The 27,916-nt window shown below is 41.9% G+C and overlaps 1 protein-coding gene across 2 annotated transcripts in view; it reads right to left on the bottom strand.

The window, feature by feature from the left end:
- Positions 1-3,963: 3,963 nt before the first annotated feature.
- Intu (inturned planar cell polarity protein) overlaps positions 3,964-27,916 on the bottom strand; it is a 74,610-nt gene continuing 50,657 nt past the window's right edge. For both annotated transcript variants that reach the window (XM_031376679.1, XM_031376678.1), the window contains exons 8-16: positions 25,444-25,633; positions 20,936-20,989; positions 18,053-18,115; positions 16,893-17,114; positions 15,772-16,242; positions 14,565-14,662; positions 11,162-11,351; positions 8,660-8,817; positions 3,964-7,130 (exon numbers count right to left, since the gene is read on the bottom strand). In XM_031376679.1, coding sequence (XP_031232539.1) covers positions 7,019-7,130; positions 8,660-8,817; positions 11,162-11,351; positions 14,565-14,662; positions 15,772-16,242; positions 16,893-17,114; positions 18,053-18,115; positions 20,936-20,989; positions 25,444-25,633 — 1,558 coding nt within the window. In that variant the 3' untranslated portion in view covers positions 3,964-7,018. The remainder of the gene's footprint in view (positions 7,131-8,659; positions 8,818-11,161; positions 11,352-14,564; positions 14,663-15,771; positions 16,243-16,892; positions 17,115-18,052; positions 18,116-20,935; positions 20,990-25,443; positions 25,634-27,916) is intronic.

Below are 27,916 nucleotides of genomic sequence, written 5' to 3'. Positions count from 1 at the left end.
AGCTTCCTCTGGGTGTTGTGGGACTGGCTGCAAAGCTTGAGCTCAAGGTCTCTGATCCTGGGTGTGTCCGAGCACCTGGGAGTGGAGCCTCCTCTGGGTGTGTGGGACTGGCTGTGGAGCTTGCGCCCAAAGTCTGCTCTGGTCCCCAGCCCAGGCAGACCAGAAGGAACCGGAGACACTGGGCTGCTGGAGTTCCTGTGTGCCTGGTCCCGCTGGACCCAGTTACTCCCAGTGTTGGGACAGATGTTGGTTCCTGCTCACCTCTGATCCTGGGTACGTCAGAGCGCCTGGGAGTGGAGCTTCCTCTGGGTATGGTGGGACTGGCTCTAAAAGTATATTTTTATTTTTAAAAAATGTATTCTTTGATGGTTTCCTATAGTTAGTGAATTTTAATCGTGTTCACCCTGGTTAATTGAAAGGAATTAAGGAGTCGGCCTGGTCTGACTGCTTTGAGGACCATAGGTTTTTCAGGTTGGAGTCCTTGGCTCTTGGGACAATGTTTCAGGAGAAACTAAGGCATTCTTCAAAGCAGTGAAACATTCAGGCCACCTTGTGTTTCTCTGTGTTTCCTAGAAGTCAGTGAAGCATCTAGAGGCTTGGCAGGACAATTGGTCTTAAATATGAATTTTTTAGACTTTATATAAGCTGTGAACATCACTGTATCCTGGCTACTAACATGGTATTGATCCTGGCAACCGCTATTATACTCTATTTTTGATAAGGATATAAAAAAATCGTATAGTGTGGCATAAACTTGTCATAGTCTCAGTCTTGCTGTGACTTCTCCAATCCATACCTGGTTAAGATTCATTTCTCATGAGCCATCTTTCCTCTCTTCCTCTGTTCCCCTCCCCACTCCTTTCCTTGCACTCCACTGAGTGTGCTTAGGATTGTTTGTGTGCGCATGGGTGGGAGTAACAGGGGCGACTTTTCAGTGGCTACACCTCTGAAGATAATGGCACTCTCACCCCAAGAAGCTCTTAACTAGCATTTGCCTCCTGAGGAAGTTGGGGCTTCACAAGCCTCTTCCAGGTTCCAAGAGGCAATGCTGGCATGACCAGTCTAAAAGCAGGTAACTGCAGTTGTGGTGGATTCATGAAAGGCATTGGGAAGTTGTGTCCACAAGACGTGGATATGGAGGCACACCTCCTCATCCTCCAGCTCTAACACTCTTGCCCCTCATCTGTCATGTACCTGGAACCTTAGACAGGTGATACAGACACCTCACTTAGGGTCAAGCACCACGCTGTCACTCATTCTTAGCACTCAGATCAATTCTGAGTTAGTACCGTGTTAACCACCACCTGCAGCTATAAGGAGCACTGATTTATGGGTAGAAATGTGAGTATTTTGAAAACAGTTTTTTAAATGTCCATTTAGCATCAGGCAGTGGTGACACACACCTTTAATCCCAGCACTTGGGAGGCAGAGGCTGGTGGATCTGTATGTAAGCTTGAGGCCAGCCTGGTTTACTGAGAGCTTTCCAAGACAGCCAAGATTACATGGAGAAATCCTGTCTCAAGAAAACACACACACACACACACACACACACACACACACACACACACACAGCCCATTTAGCAAAAATAACAGTAGTAAGTTCCCCCACTAGGGTCTATGACTCCCTCAGCCATGGGTTCTTGAGCAAGTGCACAGTGCCACAGTTGCTTCTTGTGAAGTGGACCTCAAATCCAACAAGAAAGCAGTCGGTTATGAAGTCACTACTATACTTGTGGGCACATCTTTCATTGTAGGTTGGCATTATAACTCACAGGGTTCACAGCTGGGTGGGTGAGAATGTTGGTGCTTCACCTCCCTAAACAGATTGTACAATATCTTCCTGCACTATGGAAGCTAGCCATTAGGTAGGAAGCCTAAAAATACATTTTTCAAAAAAAAAATATGTGGGTGTATGTGTGTTTATATATGTATGTGTGGATAGAGAACAGTATTCTACATTTTTAAAAAATTTAATACTTGACAAAAGACAGTTGGATCAAATACCATTGCTTTTGTTTTCTGCAATATTACACATGTAGCTCCTAGAAAATTCATCCCATTGTATCATTAGAGCAGAATAAAAATAAAAGCAGCCACTCAACACTCAACACCATTAAGAAAATAGCTTTAACTTCATGGGACCCTGAAAAGGCTCAGTTAAACATGCCTGCCCTTACCCCACATTTGAGCCTCATCAGAAGCTGATACCACACTTCAGGCTTCTCTTGGCATTACCCTGAGAATGTCGCTTTCTTTTTCTATCTGGCTTTTCTTTTTTTCCAATCCAGATCCTACTATGGCAACATATACATATTCCTAATTGCTTTCTAAAGCATGTTTGCTATTTTTCTGTTGATAGCTGTCTTGCGTTTTAATTAGTATGACCTACCAAGAACTTTGAGACACTTTTATTGGGAGCTGGATGAGTTTTGGCTTTTTTTGAACAAAAGGATCTAAATTTCATTGGTATCTTAAATGTATTATAACCTTTCTAATTTTGTGTCTAGTAAAGAAGTGGTTAGGTCTGGACTGTAGACCAGGAATCTTGTCAATATATTGATTTCTGTTCATGTCAGTTGGCAAGTTCCCCTGGTTCCATGTACCTCCATCTGACTCTTTCCAGTGACTCACCAACTCCGCTAGTGTTTTCAGCTGGTCTTTCTACTTCATATAATGTGTCCAGACTAATCTTCCTGAAGCAACTGCTGTAATCATTACCCACAGATTTATATTTTAATTTGACTTATCACATAGATTTCAAAATCCTTTGTGAAGCCCACTGCAAATTCCAGAAATGATCAGCTTATTTGCCAAGACTTGTAAGGTGAAATGTCTCAGTCTCTTTTTACGGAATGAAGCACATCAACAAGAATGTAACAAAAGTTTAAAGAGGCATTCCTCAATTACTCTCTGAGTGAGACTAGATTTCTAAGGTGAGGCTCCAGCTCTGGTCACAGGGGCATGGAATCTCTGAGAACAGAAAACCGAGTCTGCTGCCTTCTTCAGTGCCTTCCTCTACCTTATCCTCCTCCACACTCCCATTTGACCCAATAGCTGATATCCTATGATATCCTCTGCATCCATTTACCTACATCCAGTGACACACGACCAATGAGAAAATATTCACTTAGGAACATTGCTTGTGGGAGCTTAGTCAAGTTTTCAAAGTTTGGACCTGAAATTGATTGGCTGCATGATAATTTCCTGATTCAGGGACGGGAAGAAGTTGTAGTGATTTCACTGACATAAAAGTGCTTGGGCTAAGGGCCTCTGTGCTGTTTCCTCCTCTCTCCTCATCAATCGGCATGGTTACATTTTCTCAGTTTGGTCTGAGGACACTTCAGGAAACCATTCCTGGGCCACCCTGTTTGCCAACTTCACCATATTTTCTTAATTCCGTGTTAATTCTCTTAGCATTCAGCAACATACTTTATCTTTTTTGTGGTCTTCCTCTGGCATGGGAACACAAACTCTGTGAGGGCAGAAAGCCTTAGTCAGTCTGTTCATGGCTGCATCTGCAGTGCTTGGCAGTGTTTGGCAGTGGGTAGAAGTCCAGGAAACATTTGTCGGGGAAGTATATATAAAGGCAACTTAAGGATAGCAAGACAGTTCAGCGGGTCAAGGTAACCACTGCCAAGAAGGATGACATGATTCCATCCCTAGGATGCAGAGAGTAGGAAGAAACAAACCCAAGCATGATGACATGGTTCCATCCCTAGGATGCAGAGAGTAGGAAGAAACAAACCCAAGCATGATGACATGGTTCCATCCCTAGGATGCAGAGAGTAGGAAGAAACAAGCCCAAGCATGATGACATGATTCCATCCCTAGGATGCAGAGTGGGAAGAAACAAACTCTAGTTGGACACTGACCTCATGTGCACCTTGTCACTTGGGCCATGGGCATGTACACACACACACACACACACACACACACACACACAATTTTTAGAGGCAAACATAATACTGCAAACAAACCTCCAAAACATTTTTATTTAAAACTCTGGATAATGTAAAAAAATAGCTTTAATTACATACAGAAATAAAACTCTTCATAATTAAATAAGTTCATATGGTTTGGTGTGTAGGTTCAAGTTTTAACAGAACTTACCATTTCAAAAAAAAAGCATCCAAAATATAAATCCTTATTCTCAAAACTATAGTGCGAAGTAATTTTCTCAGATTATTGCTGTCACGTTGTGCAGTAACGGGTATGACTTGACTGTGCCTTTTTGGTTCTCAGGCTGTGGCCACTTAATGATGATAAATGGCAGCCACAGCTTACGCTTCATAGCTGACAATGTGTGAGAACCATGGTTGAGGGAGAGCATATGGAAATGAATAACGATTAAGGCAGACAGAACTTAGTAGGCTGGTTTCACGCTTTTTTCGATTTGTGTCAGAAATATTTAAAAGAGATTATTTTACAATCGCCATTTTGTTAGGTACGTATCATCACCCACAGTCCCTTGGAACACGGAGTGAGACACTACCTAACTTTCTAGGTACAGTTCTCTGACAAGACAGAAACAAAGAAAGCTAAGGGAAGAGAGAAGAGAGAGAAGGGGAAAGAAAAAGCAAGAGTCTAGAGTTTCTTTGGGGCTAAGAAGCATGAGATAGTAGTGAGGAAGCACTTGTGGTTTTATTGTTTGTTACAGATAGAGCCCAGCCTGCCCTCTGCCTCAGCCTCCTGAATACTGGATTCTAGGCATGTGCCACCAAGCCAGACAGTTCTAAGCATGTTAGGTGGACGATTCATTTTACTTTCATACATTAATGTTCTTTAGAACATTACTACCAAGATGTGAATAAAACCTGATTCAAGGAGGTTTCTCTGAAGCCCGTCATTATAGGATATGCTCTTGACACTTTGTCCCCTCCCTGAAAACCAGACAGACAGGGACTCTACTGACCAACAGTCAGACTGATTAACTTTCAGATGTGAGTCTGAACTTATTCACAGACATGGTCAGCCAAATTTGCCTTCAATATTCACTTGGAAATGAATAGAAAGGCAGTATCATTCATTAAAAATGCAATGTGTCTTCAACATGGACTAATGGTGCACATGTACTATACCACCAATGGCCCATCTTTAACATCTGTGCTGTGTTTGTCTTTTACATCACATTTTGAATAGTGTGCTCATGGTTATCTGACACAAAGAAAGCACCAACAGATCAAAATCTAAATGGAAAAAAAAAGTTCCCTCTATTAAAATCCCAAGTCTTAGTTGGTTCTGTTTGAACTCCTGAGGGGATCAACAGCCACACTCATCAATATGATCAGCTCTAGAAACAGCTCAGGATTTGAGACTATATCCAGAAACTTAAGACATTTAATAAATAGTTTTAGAAGTGCTGGAACACATAGATCTGCACATGGGCAGTCTAAGACAGAAGAGAGTCTTAACTAATTTGACTCAGTTAAGTGGGGAGATATTTCAAACCGTTTTCTACATTTTTACATTTCTTATCTGACTTGAAAGCCGGAAACTAGGCCCAGAAGCCACTGGTGATACAAACAGCTGGCATCTGTCACCCATGCCTTGACATGCCTTGATGAGAATCTTACATTGATGACCAAGGTAACAACATTTTTTATAAGACCAAATGGCCCAGGGGTGCACTAGTATGCTTTCTGGTTTTCAGCTGGAGGGAATATGTAGGGATGAACTTTAGACTGGCTTCAGATAGCTTGCCTTCCAACATATATAATCCCTGAAGGAGAAATTACCCAGGAATGTAAAGTGTGGGGGGTGCTGAGCCTGTGGGAGGTCCACCTGGGTAGATGGTAATAATAAATTTAGCATTTACTAAACTTTTCAACACACCAAATTCTCACAGCCAAAGAAAATCTGTCATGTCAGCCTTCTGTGCTGCTGAAGCTCACGCTAGCTACAGTCAGGGAAAGCAACCCCTCTCCTTTGGGAAAACCCAGTACAGATTGATGCTGATTTGTAAGACAAAAATTAGTATTTTATAGAAGAAGTTACATATGGTATCTTTAGCCTGTTTCCACCCCCCCCCCAGTGTTTTAAACAGGATTTTATTTCCTGATTATGTGTGTGTGTTTGGGGGTTACCTGCAAAAGACAAGGGACCCCCTGGAGTTACAGGTGGGTTTGAGCTGCCTAACACAGGAGCTGGGAGCTGAACTCAGGTCTCTTCCAATGAGGTACTTGTTCCTGACGTCTGAGCTATTGATCCATCCTCCCTTCAGTGTTTTTAATATGATTTGATAGAGCTGACATAAATGTTTATGAGCCAGAAAGAAAGCAATGGGAGTTTCCAGATGATTGCAAATGTGTATCCTAATCCAAATAAAGTTTACCACAAAGAATAAAGAGAATCAAATAAATATAAATTAACTTTAACTGTCATCTTCTCCCTCTGCCTCTGTAGTGAGGTATCTACTAAAATACTTAAACCAATGCAGAGGCTTTTGATTTGCTAAGAAACTAGAACCCAGGTTTTGTAAATTTACAGACTGACCAATAAGCAAACAACATATTTTTCTTAATTGGTCCTTTTAAAATCCTAATGCAATAATAATGTGATTGGTCTACACATACTCTGATGCAAGGGCTTGCTCACAACACAGCACTAACCAGCTACAGAACCTTGTCATCTCTTCGAGTTATGATTCCTTTACCAGGTATCAGTCAGTCAGTATTGGGTTTTATGAAAACAAACAATGATTTAAATATTACCCCTAAATAAACATCTCCTATATTAAGTTTTATTAAAGAATTCACATTATTTAAAACTATTCAATAAATTAGCATGGTATACCAAAATGGCAATAAATTAGCAATCTTGTCTCTATATTTTGATCAAGTTATCAGTTCATAATACTACACATGAACTGGTGCACCAACCCAATAGTATCATCTCAGTATTTAATGAGTACAATACTGAACAATGAATGCACTGAGCCTTATCTCTGTATGATGATTTCTGCCATTCTGACACTGTCCTGTAGTCCATCTATATGTCACTTTGCGTCTTACAAACACAGCTACAGCGTTAACCCAAAGAACAATTTAAATGCCATTTCAATGGCAATTTCTGAGACCGAGTCGTGAAAGCAGACATAGAGTTCCTGAGGTTTTGGGTTAAGGAAAAGCCTCCTGCAGAAAGAAAAAACATGGTCATTTCAGATATTAAGGTGATGCGGTCCCTTCTGTTCTTTCAGTTTGGGAGAATCAGTAATAAACTGAAAACAAGAACAAAAAACACCACTGCCACCAAAACCTCCTGAATCTAAATCTACAGAAAACAGGATACAGCCCAGTTTTTAAATAAATAACGTATGTCTTAGTTAACGCTACTGTCTTAGAGTGTAGAAACTCCTACTTAATGCCTATCATCATACCCCTCAGTCTTAAATAGTAAACCTGTTTATTATTACCATCTAGGCAATACTGGCCATATCATTTTAATCATGTAGCCATTAAATACTCTATTGGCACTTATATTTTAAACTGCTATTATTGTTAAAACACTGTATTGTAACAGTGACAACTCATTTGCAGATAAAATTGGACTAACACTACATTTCTCTTTTTCAGGATTCCTGTAGTATGGTTGTATGGTCTAATCTATTATGTATGCACATATATACATATCCATATTTATATCCAAGTACATAGGCATATGTCACTATTATATCTATAACAGGGAGTGTATGTATGACTTTCTTTGCCCCCTGGCTCACCATGCTACTCACTCATCCATCCACCCTGTCTGCCCAACACAACTCCATCTCCTACACCTTCATATTTTATCAAGTTGCTACTGAGTGCCAGGGCCAGCTACAGACAGACATAGCTAGTGGGGAAGACAAGTAGGAATCTTGATTTCATGAGGCTGGCATTCTTGTCTCTGCACCAAGGCACTAGACAAGAAAGCCAGTAGGCAAACCCAGAAACACAGTAAAGGGGGTCATGCAGAGAAAGATGGGGGGGGGCGCTTCCTTGAGGGAAGGAAGCTCTTCATGGGTCTTCTTTGAGAAGATAACCTGTCAGTGTCAATGGATGTTAAAGGGGGGGGCACCCTCCACAGAAGGAACGCAGAAATAGCTGCCCAAGTGCCAATGAGGCTGGCCTACAGTGGGCAGACAGTGACATGGACAGAAGGGTCTTGTAGGAGTGCATGGAGGTGAGGAATAAAAGGGAAGCGAGAAAGAAAGGAGAGAAAAGAAAAGAAGATGCAATGGGAAAGAGTAAGGAATGTGGGGGTGTCCTCTTAGGGATTCAGAGAGGTCTCTGAGCAGCCTTGATCCTGATTGTTCCCTTCCTTCCTTCCTTCTTTCTTTCCTTCCTTCCTTCCTTCCTTCCTTCCTTTCTTCCTTCCTTCTTTCCTTCCTTCCTTCCTTTCCCTTCCTTCCTTCCATCTTTCTTTCTTCCCTTCCATTCCTTTTCTTTCACAACTTCAATGTTCTTTGATCAAATCCCTCTACCAATCATTCTCTCTTATCTCTACTGGAAGGACACAAGGGAGATATTAGGAAAAAAAACAAAAGTAAAAAAATCAAAATTCCAGAATATATTAAGAGATTTTAGCTTGATGACACTCCCAGGCCAAGGTTCTGAGACACCTCTGCTTTCCCTCCCATTCTGACCCTATTTTCCTATTCACACACTTTCCACATACTTACCCTACCACCCAGTATGACATGACTGGTGGTGTCTTTTTCTGATCAGTCCAGTTTTCAGGTGAGCATTCAAACAGCACGCCGTGTTCTTTCACAAGGCTCAGAGAAGACGAGGAATTTGCAGACTCCAAATGATCACCACCACTTAGTGCTTTCTTTTTCTGCAAATTAGCATCAATTATGAGTATTAACTAGTATTGACAGTGTTATTTTGAAATGTTTGGAACTGGGACTGTAGCTCAGTGGTAGAGTGGTTGCCTGGCATGCATGGAGCCCTGGGGTTTAATCCCAGAAACTAGAAAAATAAAATGGTTTTCACATAAATACTTGATGATGATGATGTTGGCTGACGCTGGTACTAAGAGCCTACAGTGCAATTCTTCCTGCTAACCTGCAGAAAATCCCTAGTCTTCTTCAATTCTTTTTTTTTCCCTCTGAGACAGGGTTTCTCTGTGTAGCCCTGGCTGTCCTGGAACTCACTCTGTAGACCAGGCTGGCCTCGAACTCAGAAATCCGCCTGCCTCTGCCTCCCAAGTGCTGGGATTAAAGGCGTGTGCCACCACTGCCTGGCCTTCTTCAATTCCTGATTTAAACATTATCTCCTAAAATAGATTCCAAGCTTTCACCCTAGGCAGAGAGCAAGATCTGTTCTTCTCTATTTGTGTTTCTTCTTTTCAAGAAAGGCTCTCACTATATATCCTTGGCTGGCTGGAGCTGGAGCTAAGCTTACTGTCTCTCATTCTGCAGTGGTTTGATTAGACGTGTGTCATCATGTTTGGTTTATTATTTTTTCCTTTTTAGAGATGTGTGTGTGTTATGTGTGTGTGTGGGGGTGGGGTGGGGACATAAGTGTCCATGGCAGTATGTGCTCACAGCGGCCAGCTGTTCTCCTAGAAGCTGTATTCCCCAAACAGCCACACAGCCTTCTCTCTCTCCACTCATGTCTGTTCAAAGCTTGCTCAATGGGATTGGAGGGAAGTCGTCAAACAGTAACCTACACTGCTCAGCCAATGATTAAAGTTCCTCTTGGCACTAGCTCTACTGGATTTTCTATTTATTAATTTACTTAGCTCCATCATTAGAGATAGGCTTCAGGGAAAGGCTTTATCTTGTTTTCTTTCTTAGTACCTAGAATAGTATCTGGTACAGAGCAGGTACCTTAACGAGTAATTTAAAAGGCCAGTTTCTGTTGTCAAATACGACCACAAAAGGTGAGGACATTTCCAGAGCATCCACTGCTATGTTACTGTGGGAGGAGAGAGCCCAAGAATTGAGAACAGGAAGGGCTCCCTGGCCCAGCATAACCTTGTTCTAACAGTTTCTAAGAACCTGAGAGCATGGAAGACAGAACTCTGCTGCTGAGTGGGCCCTGAAAAGTGATATAATCTAGGGTCAGGGCTGCTTATTCCCAGCCCAATGTTCTTTTAAACCCAAGTTCTTCACAAATTGGTGTGCTGCCTACATCCCAAGTATTTTCAGAGGGCTACTCCTGGACGGGTGACAGATTGGTTACAAACCCCTCCTCTTCTCCCTCCTTTCCCTTCTTTTGATTTTAAAGATTTATTTATTTATTTATTTTTATTTATGAGTATATGTGTGCCCATGTGAGTTTACATGCACCACATGTTTGCAGATGCTTAAGGAGGCCAGGAACTGTCAGGTCACTTGAAGTTGAAATTGCAGGTGGTTGTGAGCTGTCTGACGTGGTGCTGGAAACCAAACTCCAGGTCCTCTCTGAGAGAGCAGAAAGTGGTCATAACTGCCGAGCCACCTTTATAGCTCTCCTTTCTTTGAGGCAGGGGTGCCTTCAGACTCACTATGAGTCTGGAGATGAATTTTTGAATGTCTCATTCTCCTGCTTCCATGAGATTACAGATATGCACCAGTTTATTCACAGTAGGAGATGGAACTCAGGGCTTCCCGGATGAGATAAGCACTTTACCAACTAAGCTGACAGCTGCAGCCCTAGCTGTAAACGTCTCAATAGTTTACCAGATCCCCCACTACCACAAGAACTCAATTGATCCATTAAGTATATGTAATATTACTACTTAAGCATGGAGTGCAATGTTAAATGAAATTTCTTCCCAGATTGAAACAGTAGCCACCAACTAACAAATGGTTAAACCACAAATATTAGATATGAGTGGCTAGCTGATACTATAAACTACCCTTTCGTACTTCGCCATGGAAAACTTGGTCCACCATTCCCAGAGGTAAGATTCCCAGGCTACAAGCCGGGCAGTAGTGGTGCACACCTTTAATCCCAGGACTTGGGAGGCAGAGGCAGGTGGATTTCTGAGTTGGAGGCCAGCCTGGTTTACAGAGTGAGTTCCAGGACAGCCAGGGCTACACAGAGAAACCCTGTCTCAAAAAAAAAAAAAAAAAAAAAAAAAAAAAAAAAAGAAAAGAAAAAAGAAAAAACAATTCTAGGCTACAGAACTGAACTAAGTGAAACACTGCTGGTCATGCTGATTACAGAGAACAGAGTTGGTATTTGCTTACCCCTTCCTTCAATGTTTGCTGGAAAACTGCACGGATAGAGAGACAACACTGATGGAAATTCTTTATTAGTTGAGAGTGGACAGAACCACCTAGCTGAGCCACCTCTTCATGGGTGGGGGTGATGAAGATGCCTTGTACTGTTTCCAAGGCAACATAGTGGAAGAGTGTATTCTCAGGACCAGATGTCAATCTTGAGAAAGTGAGAGAGAAGGAAATTTATGTAAATTTAGAAGAATTATTTCATTTTGAATTTTGTAGAGTTTTTACAAGACTATGTGAAATCATATTAGCAGTATGGTTATAGATGGAAAACTGAGCCAATTGTTTAATTCCTTGTCTTTAGCTAAAGCACATGTTAGGCTATTGTTAGTTCCTTAATAGAGATAAACAGTGCTGGGCTATGGATGGATGAACACTGATTCATTTGTAAGTAACTTAAAGTCTCTTCACCAAACAACCAAATTGGCTAAGCCCTCATTTTCCATGGTTCATAATGAATAACTGAGCTCATGTTTGGCATAGATCTCAACAAGCCATAAAAATGGCAGCAGTTTAGATTAGGGCACATATGGTATCATCGCCCACCAAACTGAACTCACTGAAATCAGCAGTACTAAACTTCTTTGCCATGGTAACAATACTGATAATCCTGAAGAAATATAAGATTATTAGCAATTACAAAGTTAGATTAGTAGCTCTATCATTGTGTCAAAGAGTTGATAGGTTCTACACTAATACAGCCTTCTTCTCACTTATATTCTGTTTAAAGGAGGTGGGACCTTTAAAATGAGGCTGACAAAAATCTCATGCAGCCAACTTTATTCAGAGCATCAGACAGTTAATACTCTGAGGGTTAAGAGGAGTCCGTGAGTAAAGCGTACATTCATGAGCTGGTAAGCTGCATGTAGCAAAGTCACGTTTTTTCCATAGAGGCATCTAAACAAATAATAGCCAGCTGTAATAATAATAGGAAGTAAGCTCACTTCTAACTGCTACACCTGGTACCATCATGAAAAGAACATTCCAAGAACAATTCCATATTTTTGAAGAAACTGAGGTCACAAGATTCTTGTCGTGGTTTCTTGGAGTTTTCTCACAAGTACTCAGAAATCTCACACAACTGTTTTTGGACTGTGGTCTGACAGTGTTTGCTTACTGTTTTGAGTTTTTTTTTTCTTTCCTATCTCTTCATCCTCCCCCTGTATTTAATCTCACATAGGTCAGCAGAACCTAAAAATAATGTTTATGTTTCCCCAAAGGAAGAAGAGTTAAAAGAGTAACTAAAAGGCAAGTAATAAGAGTTATCATGAATGTCTTCTACGTGCCACAGTGTGTGTTTGAAAGTACCTTAGTTCAGGTTTCATAATGGCCATGCATGATATTAAATGTTATTGTGGTCCTTTTAGCCATGGGGAAGTATCCAGCACTGGAATGCGCCTGACTTCAGATGCACTGCCGCCTAGGGTTTGCCTGACCCTGTAGCCTGTCCTTTCCTCTCCACTGCTGAGTGTCAGGAGTTGGGAGGCCAATGCAGTGAAACCAGGGACCTTCATGCAAAGAGGTAACCTCGGGACAGGGGGTTAGCTGGGATTGTTGAACTAGAGAGTGGGTGTGACCTTGCCATTGAATAAAATGCTTGGTGTAAAAGATATTCTTTATGTCACATATTTACAAAGGTGGTACATACAAGTTAGAGTAATGCAATACATTTATCTAATAAAATGCTTTTAAAATGAACTCTCCACATCTTTGATGAATAGGTTATACATGTTTGGCATCTTTTAAAGTAAGAAACCTTGTTATTTATACATGTGGATTTACATAAGCTATTAAACTTGAAAGTTTCTTTTTACTGGACATAATGTCAAAACAATGTATGTATTTTAAAACTATGGTATGGCAGTAATGAAATGACCTCAAATTTTGCAGTTAACTTGCTAAATGGAAGATGAGGGTTTTCAAAGGGAGTTCAGATTATCATAGAAGGTTGGAGTCACACTTATTTCTTTAAAAGTGTTTTAACTATTAAAAATTAAACCATCACACATGCAAGCTTTGAAGCCCAAATTCTAACATATTAGATTTTTAGATCGCTATTTTAATCAGGTACGTTATCATACTTCTGCCCTACCCACATAACAAATACGTCTTGGCAACTGCTATTACACTTAGGAACACGCCTGGGCTAGGAAACATTTCCATGACTAAGAAGCTGGTGGTCATGCATCCACTCTTCCTGTGTAAGTGAATTCTCATTCTACATGTTTCTTTGCTTGAGTGCAACTAATGTTGTTTTACCAGCTGGTCCTACACATGACGTTAACATTAAACACCATGCAAGAAGATTCCGCCAGATTAGGTAGCTACCCACAAAATAAACATAAAAGAAGATTTAGCTCAGTCAGTAAAGTGCCTTACAAACATGATGACCAGAGTTCAAATCCCAGGTTCCATGCAAAAAACTGGGCGTGGTGGTGCACCTTTGCAACTTCAGCTGTGGGAAGGCAGAGAGAGGTGGAGCCCTGGCACTCACTAGGAAGCCCACCCACCATGCTTAGGTAGCACCGGGCTTTAGAGGCCTTGTCTCAAAAGACAAGCTAGGCAGATACTGAGGAAAGACACTCAAGGTTTTCCTCTAGCTTCCACACAACAGCATACAAACGTGAATCTGCATGCGCACTATATAACACTTTGTAAGGTAATTATACACTCCTTCATTGTTTAGGTCTTTTTTTTTTTTTTATCTTTTTAATCTCAGAATTCCCTTTTCAATGTAAGCTGGAGTTTGATCTGTTTGCTCAGGACAAGATTTTAGGGCCCATCTTCTGAGAGGGAGACACACAAGGAGAAGTTAGTGGAATATGTTCTGTGGAAGCACAGAAGAGGAACGAGTGAAGGAAGCAGGATACGGCAGAGAGAGCAGCTGAACTGGGCTGCACTTGCCTCAGAGCTCATGCATGTACCAGCTGGAACCAGAATGGTGGCTGGCCTTGCCCGGTTGTCTTGAATTTGGGCAAATGGCCAACCCTTTGTTCTCTAGAAGTGAGCATTCTAAGCTGTAAGGCATTAGCAGATATCACTTCCAGACACAGGATTAAGGATAACCAGGCTTTACTAGATGTGTAAAACTAGTCTTTAAACTCTAATTTAAAAAGTAGACATCCAAAAAGTATGTTATCTGTGGGAAAGAGGTAAAGAGTGACTCTCACATTTTAAAATACTACTTTTGGTGTTTTCATTAGAGTATGAATATATTCATTTCCCTAAATGTGTAATGAAAGAGAACGGAAACACTGGAGATATGACCTCATATCTGTGCTATATCATAATTACACTAGTTGAACTATCTCTATTTCTCAAAGACAAGGAGGTTAAGTGAAAAGGCATGCTAGAAGTTTCTTACTTCATCACGTTATAGACTTCCAATTCTTTTTCTGAAAGTTCTTTTTTCGAAGCTCCCAAATGAAATGGATTTGGAAGTGTTGACTTCTTTCTAGCAAGCTGGAAGATAAGTGTGTCAGTGTGTATCTAAGAATAGGATCACATAGCAGAAATGATTCAAAAAATTTAAAACCAAAGAGCACTGTTTTTTTGTGAAGCTCCCTTTAAATATTTTTGATGCAGATCTGCATCTCTTATTCTTTACTAAGGAGGTTTCCAATCACAGTGAAAACTCCCCACCAGTTCCATCATTGCTTGTCTCTCTTTCCTTGATGTCCATGCTCCTCAAGGTCACACAGATCCCAGTCTTATTCGTGGCAGCTGATTAGACCTTGGCAATATATAAATTATCCAAATCCCCCTGATCTCTGTTTCCTACTGATTTTGCCAAGTGAGATAACAGGCTACAGCTAGGATGCTAAACATACATGGATAAAACACATTCTGCTCTGGATTCAACAGCATCCCACTGTTTACACGCGGGAAAGGGGAGAGCTATGCTTGTGAACTTCACAGCACTCAGAAGCACTGGAGCCCATTCAGACTCAGCCTCTCTTCCGCCTTGTCTGGCATCACCTCCATCCTCCTGGCAGCAAGTTTCAAAACTGTGTGGAGAGTCATCAGCATCCCGGGAGTAAGTGCAAAGCCCCCGAGGGTGGTGATGACTCTGATCAAAGTGGAGGTACCTTAGAGTGTGGGGGGAAGTCAAGGGAAGGATGAACAACATGTTCTGCTTCACATTCACATGTTTAATGCTTGTGACATTCATAAATGCAGATTAAGAACCTTACTTATTACAAATAGGCATCTCTTCTTCCCCATTCCGATCATCTGTTTCTGTTAAATCTTTTACGGGGTTACTGACATTGTCAGTCAGTTAGACTGACACCGAGACTGCCCCACAGCTAGGGCGCTCTGTCACCTTTATCAATGCAGAAGAAAGGCCAATGTATGTCAACATATGTGGCTGAAGCTTCTCTACCTGGAAGCACTGTCAAAAAAATGTCCTAGGTGCCAGAGGGCTTATATGCCTTGGCATTAGAAATTCTAAGTCTTTGTTTTGTCATTAATGGAAAGCACCCACCATTTCAAATAAGGAACGCTCTCCCAATTAAAAAAAATTCTCTAAGTTATTTCTCACAACACAGACATGTTGAATCAACACACACCTTAAGCAAGGCCACGTTGTCGTCTGAGCCTTCAGATTCTCTTTGCTTCCGTACCGCATCTGGGGTAGCGTGTGGGCTCAGACCCACACTTTCTTCCCCTTCACCGGGCTCACGTCCTCCACCGACCCTAGAGGGACTGGGCTTCCGTGCCTTGAAGGAATAGTCACTGAAAAAGGTTCTTCTGCATGTGGGAGAGGCTGCTGCTTTGGAAGGCCCCTGCAGCCTACTGAGGATAGGTGAAGTAGTCAAACCATCTGCCTTTTCGCGTGGCGCAGCAAGGAACCAGTCAGCACAAGACAAGCAGGGCCCCAGGGATGTGGCTAGCTGGTCCTCCATTCGAGAGTCTACTCCTTCCAGCTGATGAAGGGTTGCTCTGGCCTGATCTACATAGATGCAGTCAGGACCAGGGTTCCCAGTAGCTTTAGATGCACAGCCTCCAGCTTCTAACAGCACACACAACATATAATGTCGCTGTAAAGGAAGATTGGTACAGAATCAATTGAAAATAGTTAATACAGTCTGTATGTATATGCTTGTAAATACTAAAGACATATGGGCATTTGCAAATACTCGTGAGTTCTGAAGATCTCTTCTTTCTCTTTTCACCATCTTCAAAGCTCCCTGACACAGAATGGAAACAATCCTACATAGCTTTATTTTGGTAAAGCAACAATTCACCATCAATCATTTCTCTTAGTCCAGAGAAGTCCTGACACAACTTTCCATTAACACTACCCTCATTCAGACAGGGCTTATGTATAGCCCAGGCTGCCTTCAAACTCACACTTGTAATCCTCGTGCCTCAGCCTTCCAAGTGCTGGGATCATAGGGATCATTAGCATGCCAAGCTCAGCCCTATATCGTTTCATGAAAGGATAAAACCACTATAGGAAGGAGACAAAACATCTTCAGACTCTGCTAAAATCCTACACTGGATTTTACTAATATTTCTTCATGAGTATTAAATAGATACAGAAGGAAGAGAATAGAGAAGCATTTAACATTTTCTTGAATAAGTAATTAACATAGTCATACTGTAACTGAGCATGTTTGATTGTGCTCTTCAGCAAGTAGGTTTAAAAAATATAAAATGAAATTCAAGAAAGAAGTACATAGCTCACCAATCCGACAATTAGTAAGAAATATCTCCCTTCAGGTTCCTGGAAGGCCTCGGTGTCCGAGTCTGCAGGGGGCTGGAGGTGGTGTCGGGGGAACACCTCTCTCCATATTATCAGCTGGCCAATCCTTTGCTTTGCTGCTAAAGGTAGCAGGCAGTACTGGCGGCAGTATGCAGCGATTTCAACAACATCATCCTTAGGCAGATGGCTGCACACCATATAACCCTGGGAGTTAATCACGGAGAGCCAAAGTCAGCTAGTAGCATACAACAATGATCTCATATTTCTAAGCATTGCATAAACACCTCAATCATAGGCTTAAAATAATGCAGTTTTAAACGAACTAAGCTAAGACTTGTTAGAAGTCCGTGCTATTGATCTGAGTCAAGCTGCAGATCGAGTTTGACAACTGAAGGGACTTAGCAGACAGACTACTGCACAAATGGAGATCACCTCAAGTAGGATTGATTATCTTGAATGTTTGGTTAAACTAGGACTAGAAAGAGAAGCAAGGTCAAGGCCACTATATTCTTTCCTGTGTGCCTCCTGGATCATCCAACCCTGTTAAATATGTTACATACTGTCTTTAGTGATATTTTTAAGTGAAATACTTAACTGTCTTAGATTCCTTTAGTGGAAGTAGTTAATACTACAAAATGCAATGCATTTCACTTCTGATGAAGAGGTTGCAAAGAGCAAGAACACTACTGCGAAAGGAAATTAACAGTATATTGCTGGAGACGGCTTGGCAGGAACTGGCCGCCATACCTGACAACCTGAGTTTGATCCCTGGAGCTCCACATAGTAGGAAAGAACAACTCCTTCAAGTTGTTCTTGGCTTTCATATATGCTCTGTGGCTCACATGTACACACACACACTAAATAAATGTACTTTTTAAAATTCCAAAGAGTTAATTCTACTCTTCTGTTTCATGTCTTTTTCTAAGTACCCTTTCACTTCTACACATGTGGAAATGCCTTAGCAAACAGTAAAACATGAATATTTACTGTATTTATAACTCTCTGGGGTCTTACTTCCAGATCACAGTCTTGTCTGTGAAGTAGTAACATTTCTTCCATGCATGTAAAAGTTTAAGAAAATCTACTTTAGGTCTATGTATATAGCAATTGGATACTGATAATTCTTTTAAGCTTCAACTTACCTTGTAAAACAGAGAAGACCCCAAAATTGTATACAGCCGTCTCATGTCATAGTAATCCTCGGACTGGGGGGGGTCAATTCACAGTTGATTTATAATTAGTACTTATTTCTTCACTTTGTGCAGAAGATTAAAAAATATTCTAATTGAGTTGCAATAGTTGAAGTAAAGATTATATTCATTAGGAACAACTTGTTACCATACCTAGGACATCAATAGTAGAGGACTAAGGTGAAAGGCCCCTGTGTTTACCTGTCTGACAACCTTATCTGTGGTCCCACAACATAATGGAACACGGAGCATTTGCTATTTCATGAGGGACTTTGAAAATAATTCTGTTGTGCCAGGAAAGCACCTATTATAAGCCACAAGATCTGATATTACCATGCACTGCTTTTGAAAGCACAAATTAGCACACTCTATTCGTGGGAGAGTGAGTGCTATTCAAAAAAGAATCTGAACACACATACTATTTGAGTAATCCCTCTTCCAGGGATCTACAAGATGACCGAGTGAATCAAGACATTTTTGTAAAGGTCGAAAGTGAATTACTTGGAATAGAGAGGAGTTATAGCTAACGCTACATTCAGTGATGGAGAGATATCAGCTAAGTTTGATGTTGTGTTAGAGAACAGCACAGGCCTTAGAATAGTGCAGGCATACAAGTTACAGGACGTGGAAAATGGAAGTTCCAGGACAAAGGCACCACTGGATTTTGTTGAATGGTGTGCACCTTCCCACAGCTAGATGCAATATGCATGACTACACATGTGGGGCTTTGTGTAGGAATGTAAGGATATGGAAAAGCCTAAAATGTCCATTCTAAACAAACACACCTGGGATGCTAGTGGGAAAGGATGGAGAGAAATATTTGTCTTTGTCTCTTCCTGTAACATGCATCTTCCAATTTTATACTGAATGAAGAGGAAATGAAAAAAATCAGAAACAACCTAAATATCTTTGAAACTGTTCTACCCATATGCACTGCTACTCAGCATTAAGAGTCCTGAGCAGAGCTGGGCATGGTGGCACCTGTCTGTAAGCAAGAGCTCGGGAGGTGATGCAGGGGCACTACAAGTCGGATGACAGAGAACATCGTCATCAGCCCCTTCCTGTCTGTCACTGCCTGAGTTTGACTAGGTAAGTGTGGGCTCATACTGTTTCCTCATATCTTGCTCTTTCCATCTCTCTAAATTATTTCTAACCAATCCCAGATACTCTTGTTCTGTAAGTAACTTCAGAGTGTATTCTACAGGGCTGGAGAGATGGCTCAGTGGTTAAGAGAGCTTACTGCTCTTGTAGAGGATCCAGGTTCGGTTTTCAATACACAGAATTGGAGCACAACCACCTACAACCCCAGTTCCAGAGGATCCTATGCCCTCTTCTGGTCTCTATGGGATTAAATATGTACTCGGTACACAGACATATCCTCAGATACACACCTACACATAAAATAATTTAAAAACTAATATACTTGGCTGGGCAGTAGTAGCACACACCTTTAATCCCAGCACTTAAGAGGATATCTCTGAGTTTGAGGCTAGCCTGGTCTACAGAGTAAGTTACAGGACAGCCAGGGCTACACAGAGAGAAACCCTGTCTTGAAAAACCAAAAAAAAAAAAAAAAAAAAAAAAAAAAAAAAAAAAAAAAAAAAAAAAGTGCTCTAAAGCAGAAGAAATCTTTATATATATATATCCATAATTCCATTGTATAAAGATTTAGTCTTGTCTTATATACAGCCATTAGCACTATATTCCTTAATTGTCTCACAGATATCTACTTATCTATTACTTAGAGACAAGGCTCACTGTGTAACCTAGGTTAGTCTTTAACTTGACTGCACACTAAAGTTGGGTCACATGGTTGTCTCTTTCAGGATCTTTTTCTTCTTGCCCTTGCCTTCCTCCATTTTTCTGTGATTTATTTGTTATAGAGAAAAACTATCCCATGTTTCCTAGTCTGGATTTGACTGATTATAACTTCCCTTCCACAAACAGCCTTGATCTGCCCTTTACTTGATGGTGTTAGATGACCTAATGCTTCATCCAAGTATTTCATCCGTGGTTTGTGTGCTTCCACACTGTGAACGGTGTTTGTTGTCAACTTAGGAATCTAAATCATGTGGGAGGTAAACTTCTAGGCATGTTTGGGGGGATTTTCTGGAGTATCTTAACTGACGTATGGAGACCCATCTTAACAGTGGGCAGGACCACTCCCTTCGCAGGGGTCAAGGACTATAGAAATAGAGCGTGGGCTGAGCACTGCATGCATACATACATGCTCTATTTGGCGGTCTGACTGGGTCATTGTGCAATCAGCCCCCAAGGCTCCTGCTGCTGGGACTCCCCTCATGATGGGCTGCAACCTGATCCACAAGCCAGAATAAACCCCCTCTCTCTCATCAGAGTATTTTATCACAGCAACAGATAAAGAAGCCGAGGCAAGTACAGGTTATGTGCCACCTGTTGTCTTTCTGTCATCTCTATGTGGGCACCTTGAAGAAACTAGCCCCCTTTGGTTGTTTATTGATTTGGTTGTTTATTTGGTTGTTACTCGAGTGTTAACGATATCTACTGTTTATTGACAACTTATCGGTTGGTCTTTTCATGGGGGGGGCAAGAAACTAGAAATTTAAAAAGTTGAAAGCCACACTTCCAGGTCTAAGTTTAGTTCACACCTACAGCATTCTCAAGTCATCAAACTGTCCCTATCTCTGTGCTCACAAAGCCCCAGCACTTGTTAGGCAGTCACTGTGCAGCCAATGTCTGACACTTGCCATTGTCAAACCAGAGGCTGAGTGCTCTAAGTCCACTTGTCAAACACTTAGAATGATTGACTACAAACTGGAGTTCAATGTGCCTCTGTGGAAATCCCCTTCCTCTTACCAGTTCTTCAAAGTCGGCCGCCTCAAGGTCACTCAGTGCTGTGTCCAGTTCCACCTACGAGAACACAAGAAGGAGACTGAACTCCCTGAAGGATTAAACACCAATCCCTCTCTGTCACAATACTTAAGAAAGAGCTCAACAGGAAACACGTTATTTTTAAGCTTTGCAAATATAAGACAGTAACTTATTTAACATATGCAATTTTAATTAAAAGTTGCTGCAAAATGTTAAAAACCTAATGATCAACACAAAACAATTTATGAAATTAAAGAAACCCCACTTTCTTATTTTAAGGTTTTTTTTTTAAGTTGTTATACTTCTGAAAGCAAAATGAAAATCACTATTAATGGGGCTAACCTACTTTAGGTTGCTTTTCCGCTTCCTGTGTATTTTTTGATTCTTGGAAAATACCAACATTCTTCCCTGTCTCTCTCCTGGAAACAATGTTTTAAATAAAAGCGATGCCAATCGTTATTCAGATTAAAACATCAAGGCAGGAGTTCTCCTGGGATCTGGCAGAGCTGAACTTCTCCCACAGAGTTATTAGACAAAAATCTTTTACATAGGGTTTGGTTTTTTCCTCTATGGAAATTGCTATAACTTTTCCTTAAATAATCCACAACTTAAAAACAGAGTAAAATTAACCTGTAATGCATAAATGTGTATACATACAAAAAAAGTTACTTAAATACATAGCATAGACATGATGTGTAAATAAAGATCCTTGTTTTCTCCCATCCCCACCCCACCCCCGCCCCCTCCCTCTTTCCCTCACAGGCTAAGGCATTCTCTGTGGGGTTGTCTCACACTGCTATACTGGCGACTAAAGCTCCTGAGCCATTAGTCATGCCTTTCAACATGTTCACACAGTGTGACTTATTACTCATTTGTGACCCACGTCTTCCTGCATCTAGCAAATACTTTGTGTTCTCTTGTTCGATAAGAACCCTGCACCTTGAGAAAAGCTGTCAGACGAAGAGACCAAATACTTGTGATTTTTGAATTTCACTCTACTTGGTCTCTGGGCTGATATGAGGCTAATAAACTGTTTCTATTAAAATAGGTGAAATACTGTCTCTCTAACAATGCCAGTGTGCCCGAAGAAAGCATGACTGAAGTTCTCAAACACCTGAGGAAGAAAACCAAAGGGAGACTCCATCAAATTCTAAACACAAAACAAATCGTTTCCAAACTAAAACCAAATACTTCCACCGAACAGTTGCCAATCTGCCTCATAACTACTTTTTACAACCTGAGTTTTTTTATGGGACTAAATTCCTTGCTATTTTCAATAGAAGATAGGTTATCAGTAAAAGCTACTAATCTAAGACAGTGAAAAATCTCAAAGAAAAGAAGAAAGAATCCTCTGAGCTTTTTGGTAACACACAAAAGCTTTGAAGCTTCTGGTCCCTGGTCACACGTGCCTGAAGCAGGGACTCAGCCCCAACAGTCAGAGGCTCAGCAGAACAAACTGCCAGCTCCTCGGTGTCTGCAAGAACACAGCAAGCTGCTGTCCCCAAGACCCGATGGACTGACAGACAGACAGACAGACAGACAGACAGACAGACAGACACTGGCAGCTGCAGAAGCCACCATCAGTTAGGGCCAGCTCAGGAAAACCTGCACTGTAGTTGGCAAGCTGCCAGAGGCTCTGTGTGGGTAGGTAATTTCCATAGTAGAAAACTCATGGAAACCCAGGCAGTTGGGTCCCCCAAGCTTTTGTGAGTTTTCTCAACAGGTTGCCATAGTGAATGCCCTCCTGGGCGTTGAACTTTAGGAAACACTAGGAAAGAAAGGGAACCAGGGAGCTACACTCTAGAGCACTGGGCTTCCTTTAACAAAGCCTGTCCCATGGAGAAACTAGTTAACTATAGAACAACTCCATGGGAGGTGGCAGACAGAATGGGGGGGTGGGGGGGGGTGAATACAGTCGGCAACAGCCTTCCTCCTGCAAAAGTGGACTGTGTAACCTCCTATGTGGGAGAGGGGAATGCCCAACTCCAGAGGTCCACGGTGCATCCATGTGCAGCCCATCGCTGGCTCGCTGGGCCCTAATCACAGGCTGAGAGTGCTTCCCCTTCTAACACTTGGTCACTTCATTAGCAGGGCCTACATCTGGTGGTCCCTTCGCATGTACAACATGTCCAACTACAAAGAAAAAAACGGGTCACAAGGCATCACACACCAAGCCCAGAAATTTAGGGTAGAAAGTGTCAGCTAAGATGTGGCTGAAATTAGACATGGCTAAGATATTGGAAATTAACAGCCAGAAAATGTAAAATAAAATGATTTGAGACATTGTGCAAGAAAAGAAGACAAGGTAAGCTGAGATGAAGCACCTAAGAAAGAATCAATTAAGAGACAGAGGCAAGAGTCTGGGTGACTCTTAGCTAGAAGGTCAGCTCTCACTGGTACCTTCTGATTATAAAGGGATCTGGGGGGCTTGTACCTGGGTTAAAAGACTCGCAGTGGGCGTGAGATAGGCTTTGGGGCCAGGGTCCTTCTATCTCAAAGGCAACATTATCTAGTTACTTCCTATGTCAAAAGGTGTGTTTTCTCAGGAAAGCCAACTATTGAGGTTTGGTCTGTTGCTATGCATTGCGATGCTAAACTCTGCAGGAAGTCTGGGCCCACTCATTCACAAGCTTTACTTGTGCAAACCTTGCTCCTTGACTTAAAACTATTGGTTAAATAAAATTGGCTACATCCAATTACTGGAGGGATTAGAGGCTGGTTAGGAGAGAGGGAGAGGGACAGGGATGGGGAGAGACAGATGAGAAGAGAGAGAAGAGACTACCGGGAGGAGAAGGAAGAAGAATGGAGGGAGAGGAGGAAGCCGCCATGAGGGGAGATGGACCATGAGCACAGATGGACCATGAGCACATGGCCAGGAGAAACAGCAAGTGGTTGGGGCACACCACAGGGAGGTACCCAGGTCAGCAATAAGAAGTTGTTGTCAAAGCCAAATAAAATAACCATAGTCAGAGTCTCATATACTTGTAAGCTAGCAGGGATAAGCTTAAAGTAGTTGTACTACAGCTAACTGGTATGCCTGGTACTTTTAAGCTAAGTCTGCTATGATTTACAAAAATGAGGTTGGGGATATAGCTCAGTGGTAGAACACCTGGCCAGCATGTGTGGGCTCCTAGGATCAAGTTCTAGGACAAAAAAAAAAAAGAAAAGAAGATGGTCATTTTAGTCTGAAAATCTCAATTCACAAAACCAAGGACAAAACAAAAGACCAGCAGGTAAAGTGTCCTGCATATATGAGCTGACACCCCAACTTCAACTAAGACCCATATAATGGCGCTTCCATAGCTGTGGCGGCGGCCACAGTGAGCCCTTCCCCACTTCACAGTCCAGTGCTTTCCCATATCCATATATGACTTAAATGATTAATAGTAAACTGTCAATCACTTGGGTATATGCTGAGGGACTTCATGAAGAATAGAATCTTGGGTATTTTTCCAGTTACACAGTCCAGGTTTCTTCATGGGCAGAGGGGTGGCCATAGAATGTCACCTCAATTAATACTGAGAAAATGCCATGAGTAAAAGGTTTAAACAGTGGGCCACACTAAAGGTTTCTGAAACCGTCCCGTCAGCAGCGTAAAGTTTCATGTGGTGGATAGTCATGAAGTCATGCTGGAGACACCTAAACATCTCGAAGCTCTGTGTTGGCTAGCTGCATACGGAACAAACCAAAACCAAAACACGTATGTTCATAGCAAGGAACTGGAGATGTGGCTCAGTGGAAGAACATGATTTCTGGATGTAAGAGGCTGAGGGTTCAACCCTCAGAATAAAAAACAAAGCAAAGAATTATCTGCCGTCAGTGGACCTTGTATTCTTAAGGATAATGTTAACCCAGTAAATGCAGATCACCAAAGGATTTGCTTAGTCACAATCTTTTACTAGTATCAAGGAAGGCAACACTCCACTGCTTTAATCTGGACAGAAACAAAAGATGACCTAGTGTAATAAAATCAGAGCCACAAAACTGCCAAGTAAGGCATTCAGCTTAGATTTCTGACAAGAATTCTGAGTTTGGAAAGCTTAAATATAAAATATGATGAGAGAACCAATTTCTATTTTTACAGATCATTTGTTGAAGTTTATGTCACTGGACCTCCTACTTCAGCAGTTTCTTCAGTTATCACCTATAATCTTCTCTCTCTCTCTCTCTCTCTCTCTCTCTCACACACACACACACACACACACACACACACACACACACACACACACACGAATGTACTCATGCGCACACGCATGTGCACACGCATGCACATACCCCGAAGAGACAAGGAGAAGAGGGCCAGTGCAGTCCTGGAACCTAAACAGAGGTGGAGGGAGGGAACCAAGCACACTAACCTATGACCTGCACATACCATGGTGGTAGGTGTGCCCCAAGTATAAATCTAGAAAATTATTTTACAAAGGAAACGAGAATGCTCCAGGCTTAGAACAAGGTAGGTGGCTCTGATTCTTATTTGGGACCCCTAAGATTACCTTGAGTTCCTGCGGAAGTAGGAGCCAACGGACTCCAGGGAGGTTGTCCAAAAGCACAGCGCTGGCTGCATCGTACTGCTGGGCACTGGGGCTGGCGCCGAGATGTAATTTTCCGGGCCGAAGAGCTCGTTCAAAGAACAAGCTGAAGAAGTGATCCAGACGAGGCACATTCTCAACCTGGCAGAAGGCGCTGGAGAAGCAGGAGCTGGAAGTGAGCCCAAGCTGTGGAGAGGTCCTTGACCTGCACTAGCTCGGGGACTGGCTCTGCCCCAGCACTGATGCTCTCCTCCTCCTGCTCCTGTAGGTATAGCTACTGCTGTGGGGTGACCAGGGAAGAACTGCTGGGCCAACATGGGGCCATGCACACAAGAAAAGGGGCCAGAGTACACACTTCTTTCCTTCTATCTCCCAACCTTTTACAACTCCCAGTGTCTTTCAGGAAATGGAGGATACGAAAGCACTCTGCAGTACAACAAATTGGGCTTTGAATTGTTCTTACTAGGCAGCTCTCATAAGGCCAAAATCAACAGGCCTCTCTCTGAATTTTGGTGTCCCAGCTAAAACTGGGGTTAATGTGAACTAGCTCACCTTCAATTTACCTAGCACTCACTACACACAACTTCTTATGGTGCTTATTATGAGTATATGGGAAATACAAAATTCAGAGCTAAGTTATTTTTCTCCTCAATCGAGGCACAAGCATTGGAGGGAGGAAGGGAAGGAGAAAGGAAGGAATACAGAGAGACAGGGGGAATGGGGAGATTAAATAGCTGATTTAGCCATGCAAGAGCAGCCCAGCATTAATCACAACTATTCCTTGGACCAGCTCAGGAGATGACACAATGGCTGGCTTATATCATGCCGAAGTAACATTCAGTGACTCATCCTGCAAATATTTAAGTGCCTACTTTGTTCCAGCCATGTTCTCTCGGCCAGGAGTACAGCAATAGAATCTGACAAAAGACAATGAACACCCGCGGAGCACACAGGCTGACGTAAGGCAAGGAGAGGACGGGTGGCTGATTGGGAGGTCAGGTGTCTTATTCAGGTTTTTATTTTAAAGAGAGGATCTGCCTGAACCGGTGAGGTTACATGTCCCTTCAGCTTCCCCAAGAGCTGCGACCTTAAGCATGTAACTTCATACCCAGTCTGCTTGCTGTTCTAGAGTAGATGACTAAGAAACACTCTGAAAATAGGCCATTTAAGTTAATATCCCTGTATGAAGAAGACCCAGCAGAAGGGAAGAGGGCAGAGTCTGTGGTGGACAAATATTCCATGTATAAGCAGGGGTGTGTGTGGTTTAAGATCCCATTAGACAGGTAGGTAGGTAGGACCCAGGTAGTAATGCTGGTCGGTCATTCTAACTGCTTTACAAAAATTAACTAATGGAGCAGGAATAAAGACCGAGACCCCAAAACAGCTACTATAGTACCATGAGCAGCTGTAGAGTGGGAAAATGGTGAGTACCATTTTCTACAGTGGACAGGCACTGTAGACAGATAGGGGAAAGAGAAAGGAAATAAAGCTTTAATTCAATTATAATGCTAATAGGAACTTGCCCACAACTTTAAAATGATCATTAAGTCTTTGAACTTTTGAAAAACCTTTTTGAAATATTTTTATAGAAAAAAAAGCTTAATTAAGAATTGTTACAAAATGTCTATTAGTAACTGCTCATATCCATGTGCTTCTGAAAGAACACAGACATATTCCCATTTGTTTTCTTAATTTCCTGTTTGAACAAGGAAAAATTAATTAAGTTTGCTGCTTCTCTAGAGAAACTTTCATATCAACAGAAGGTGAAGTGCAGAGAAACTAGGTCCCTCTGCTCTTAACCTACTCTGTGGACCACACAACAACTTCAGTAGTTTGTTGACATGCATGAAATCCATTGCAGAAAGTTGATCCTTGATAATCTCTCAGTTTGTGCAAACAGCTCAACTATGGCACAATACAGCAAAGTTTGTCACTCGAACAGAACATTAAAAAGACAATTAATACCACGGACTCATTCCTCACTGATTAAATCATATTGGTAAAGGGAAAAGTCCCTGTGTTTGGATGACCAGCCTTTTGTACCTCATTTACTTGGAAGTTCCTAGCAAGTAGTCAAGTGTGGGGGATGTGCCTCCTCACAGATTCCTCCTGGAGAGAATGATCTCTCCAGATTAACATAATTATAGAAGTTCATCCCTGATACCTTGAGCACAGTCCCCTAAACTTTCCCCAGAGATAGTCACCATGTTTGGAAAAATGCATAAACTATCTTTCAGCTTTCAGTTCCTATACTGGAGCAGAGGTATCACTTTTGTCCCTAGAGGCACTAGACTGCAGAGATCCCAAGAGAGAATGGGATCCAGGCATGTCAGGATTTTCCCTGTCCAATTACATTAGTGCAGAGGAGGTCTGTGATTGGATAGGGAAAGGGGAGGCAGAGCTAAGAGTGTGTGTGTGTGTGTGTGTGTGTGTGTGT

The sequence above is a fragment of the Mastomys coucha genome, unplaced genomic scaffold (assembly GCF_008632895.1).
Source record: "Mastomys coucha isolate ucsf_1 unplaced genomic scaffold, UCSF_Mcou_1 pScaffold17, whole genome shotgun sequence".
Taxonomy (NCBI): Eukaryota; Metazoa; Chordata; class Mammalia; order Rodentia; family Muridae; genus Mastomys; species Mastomys coucha.
Note: the sequence above shows the minus strand (reverse complement) of the source record. Positions and strands in the feature narration are given on the sequence as shown.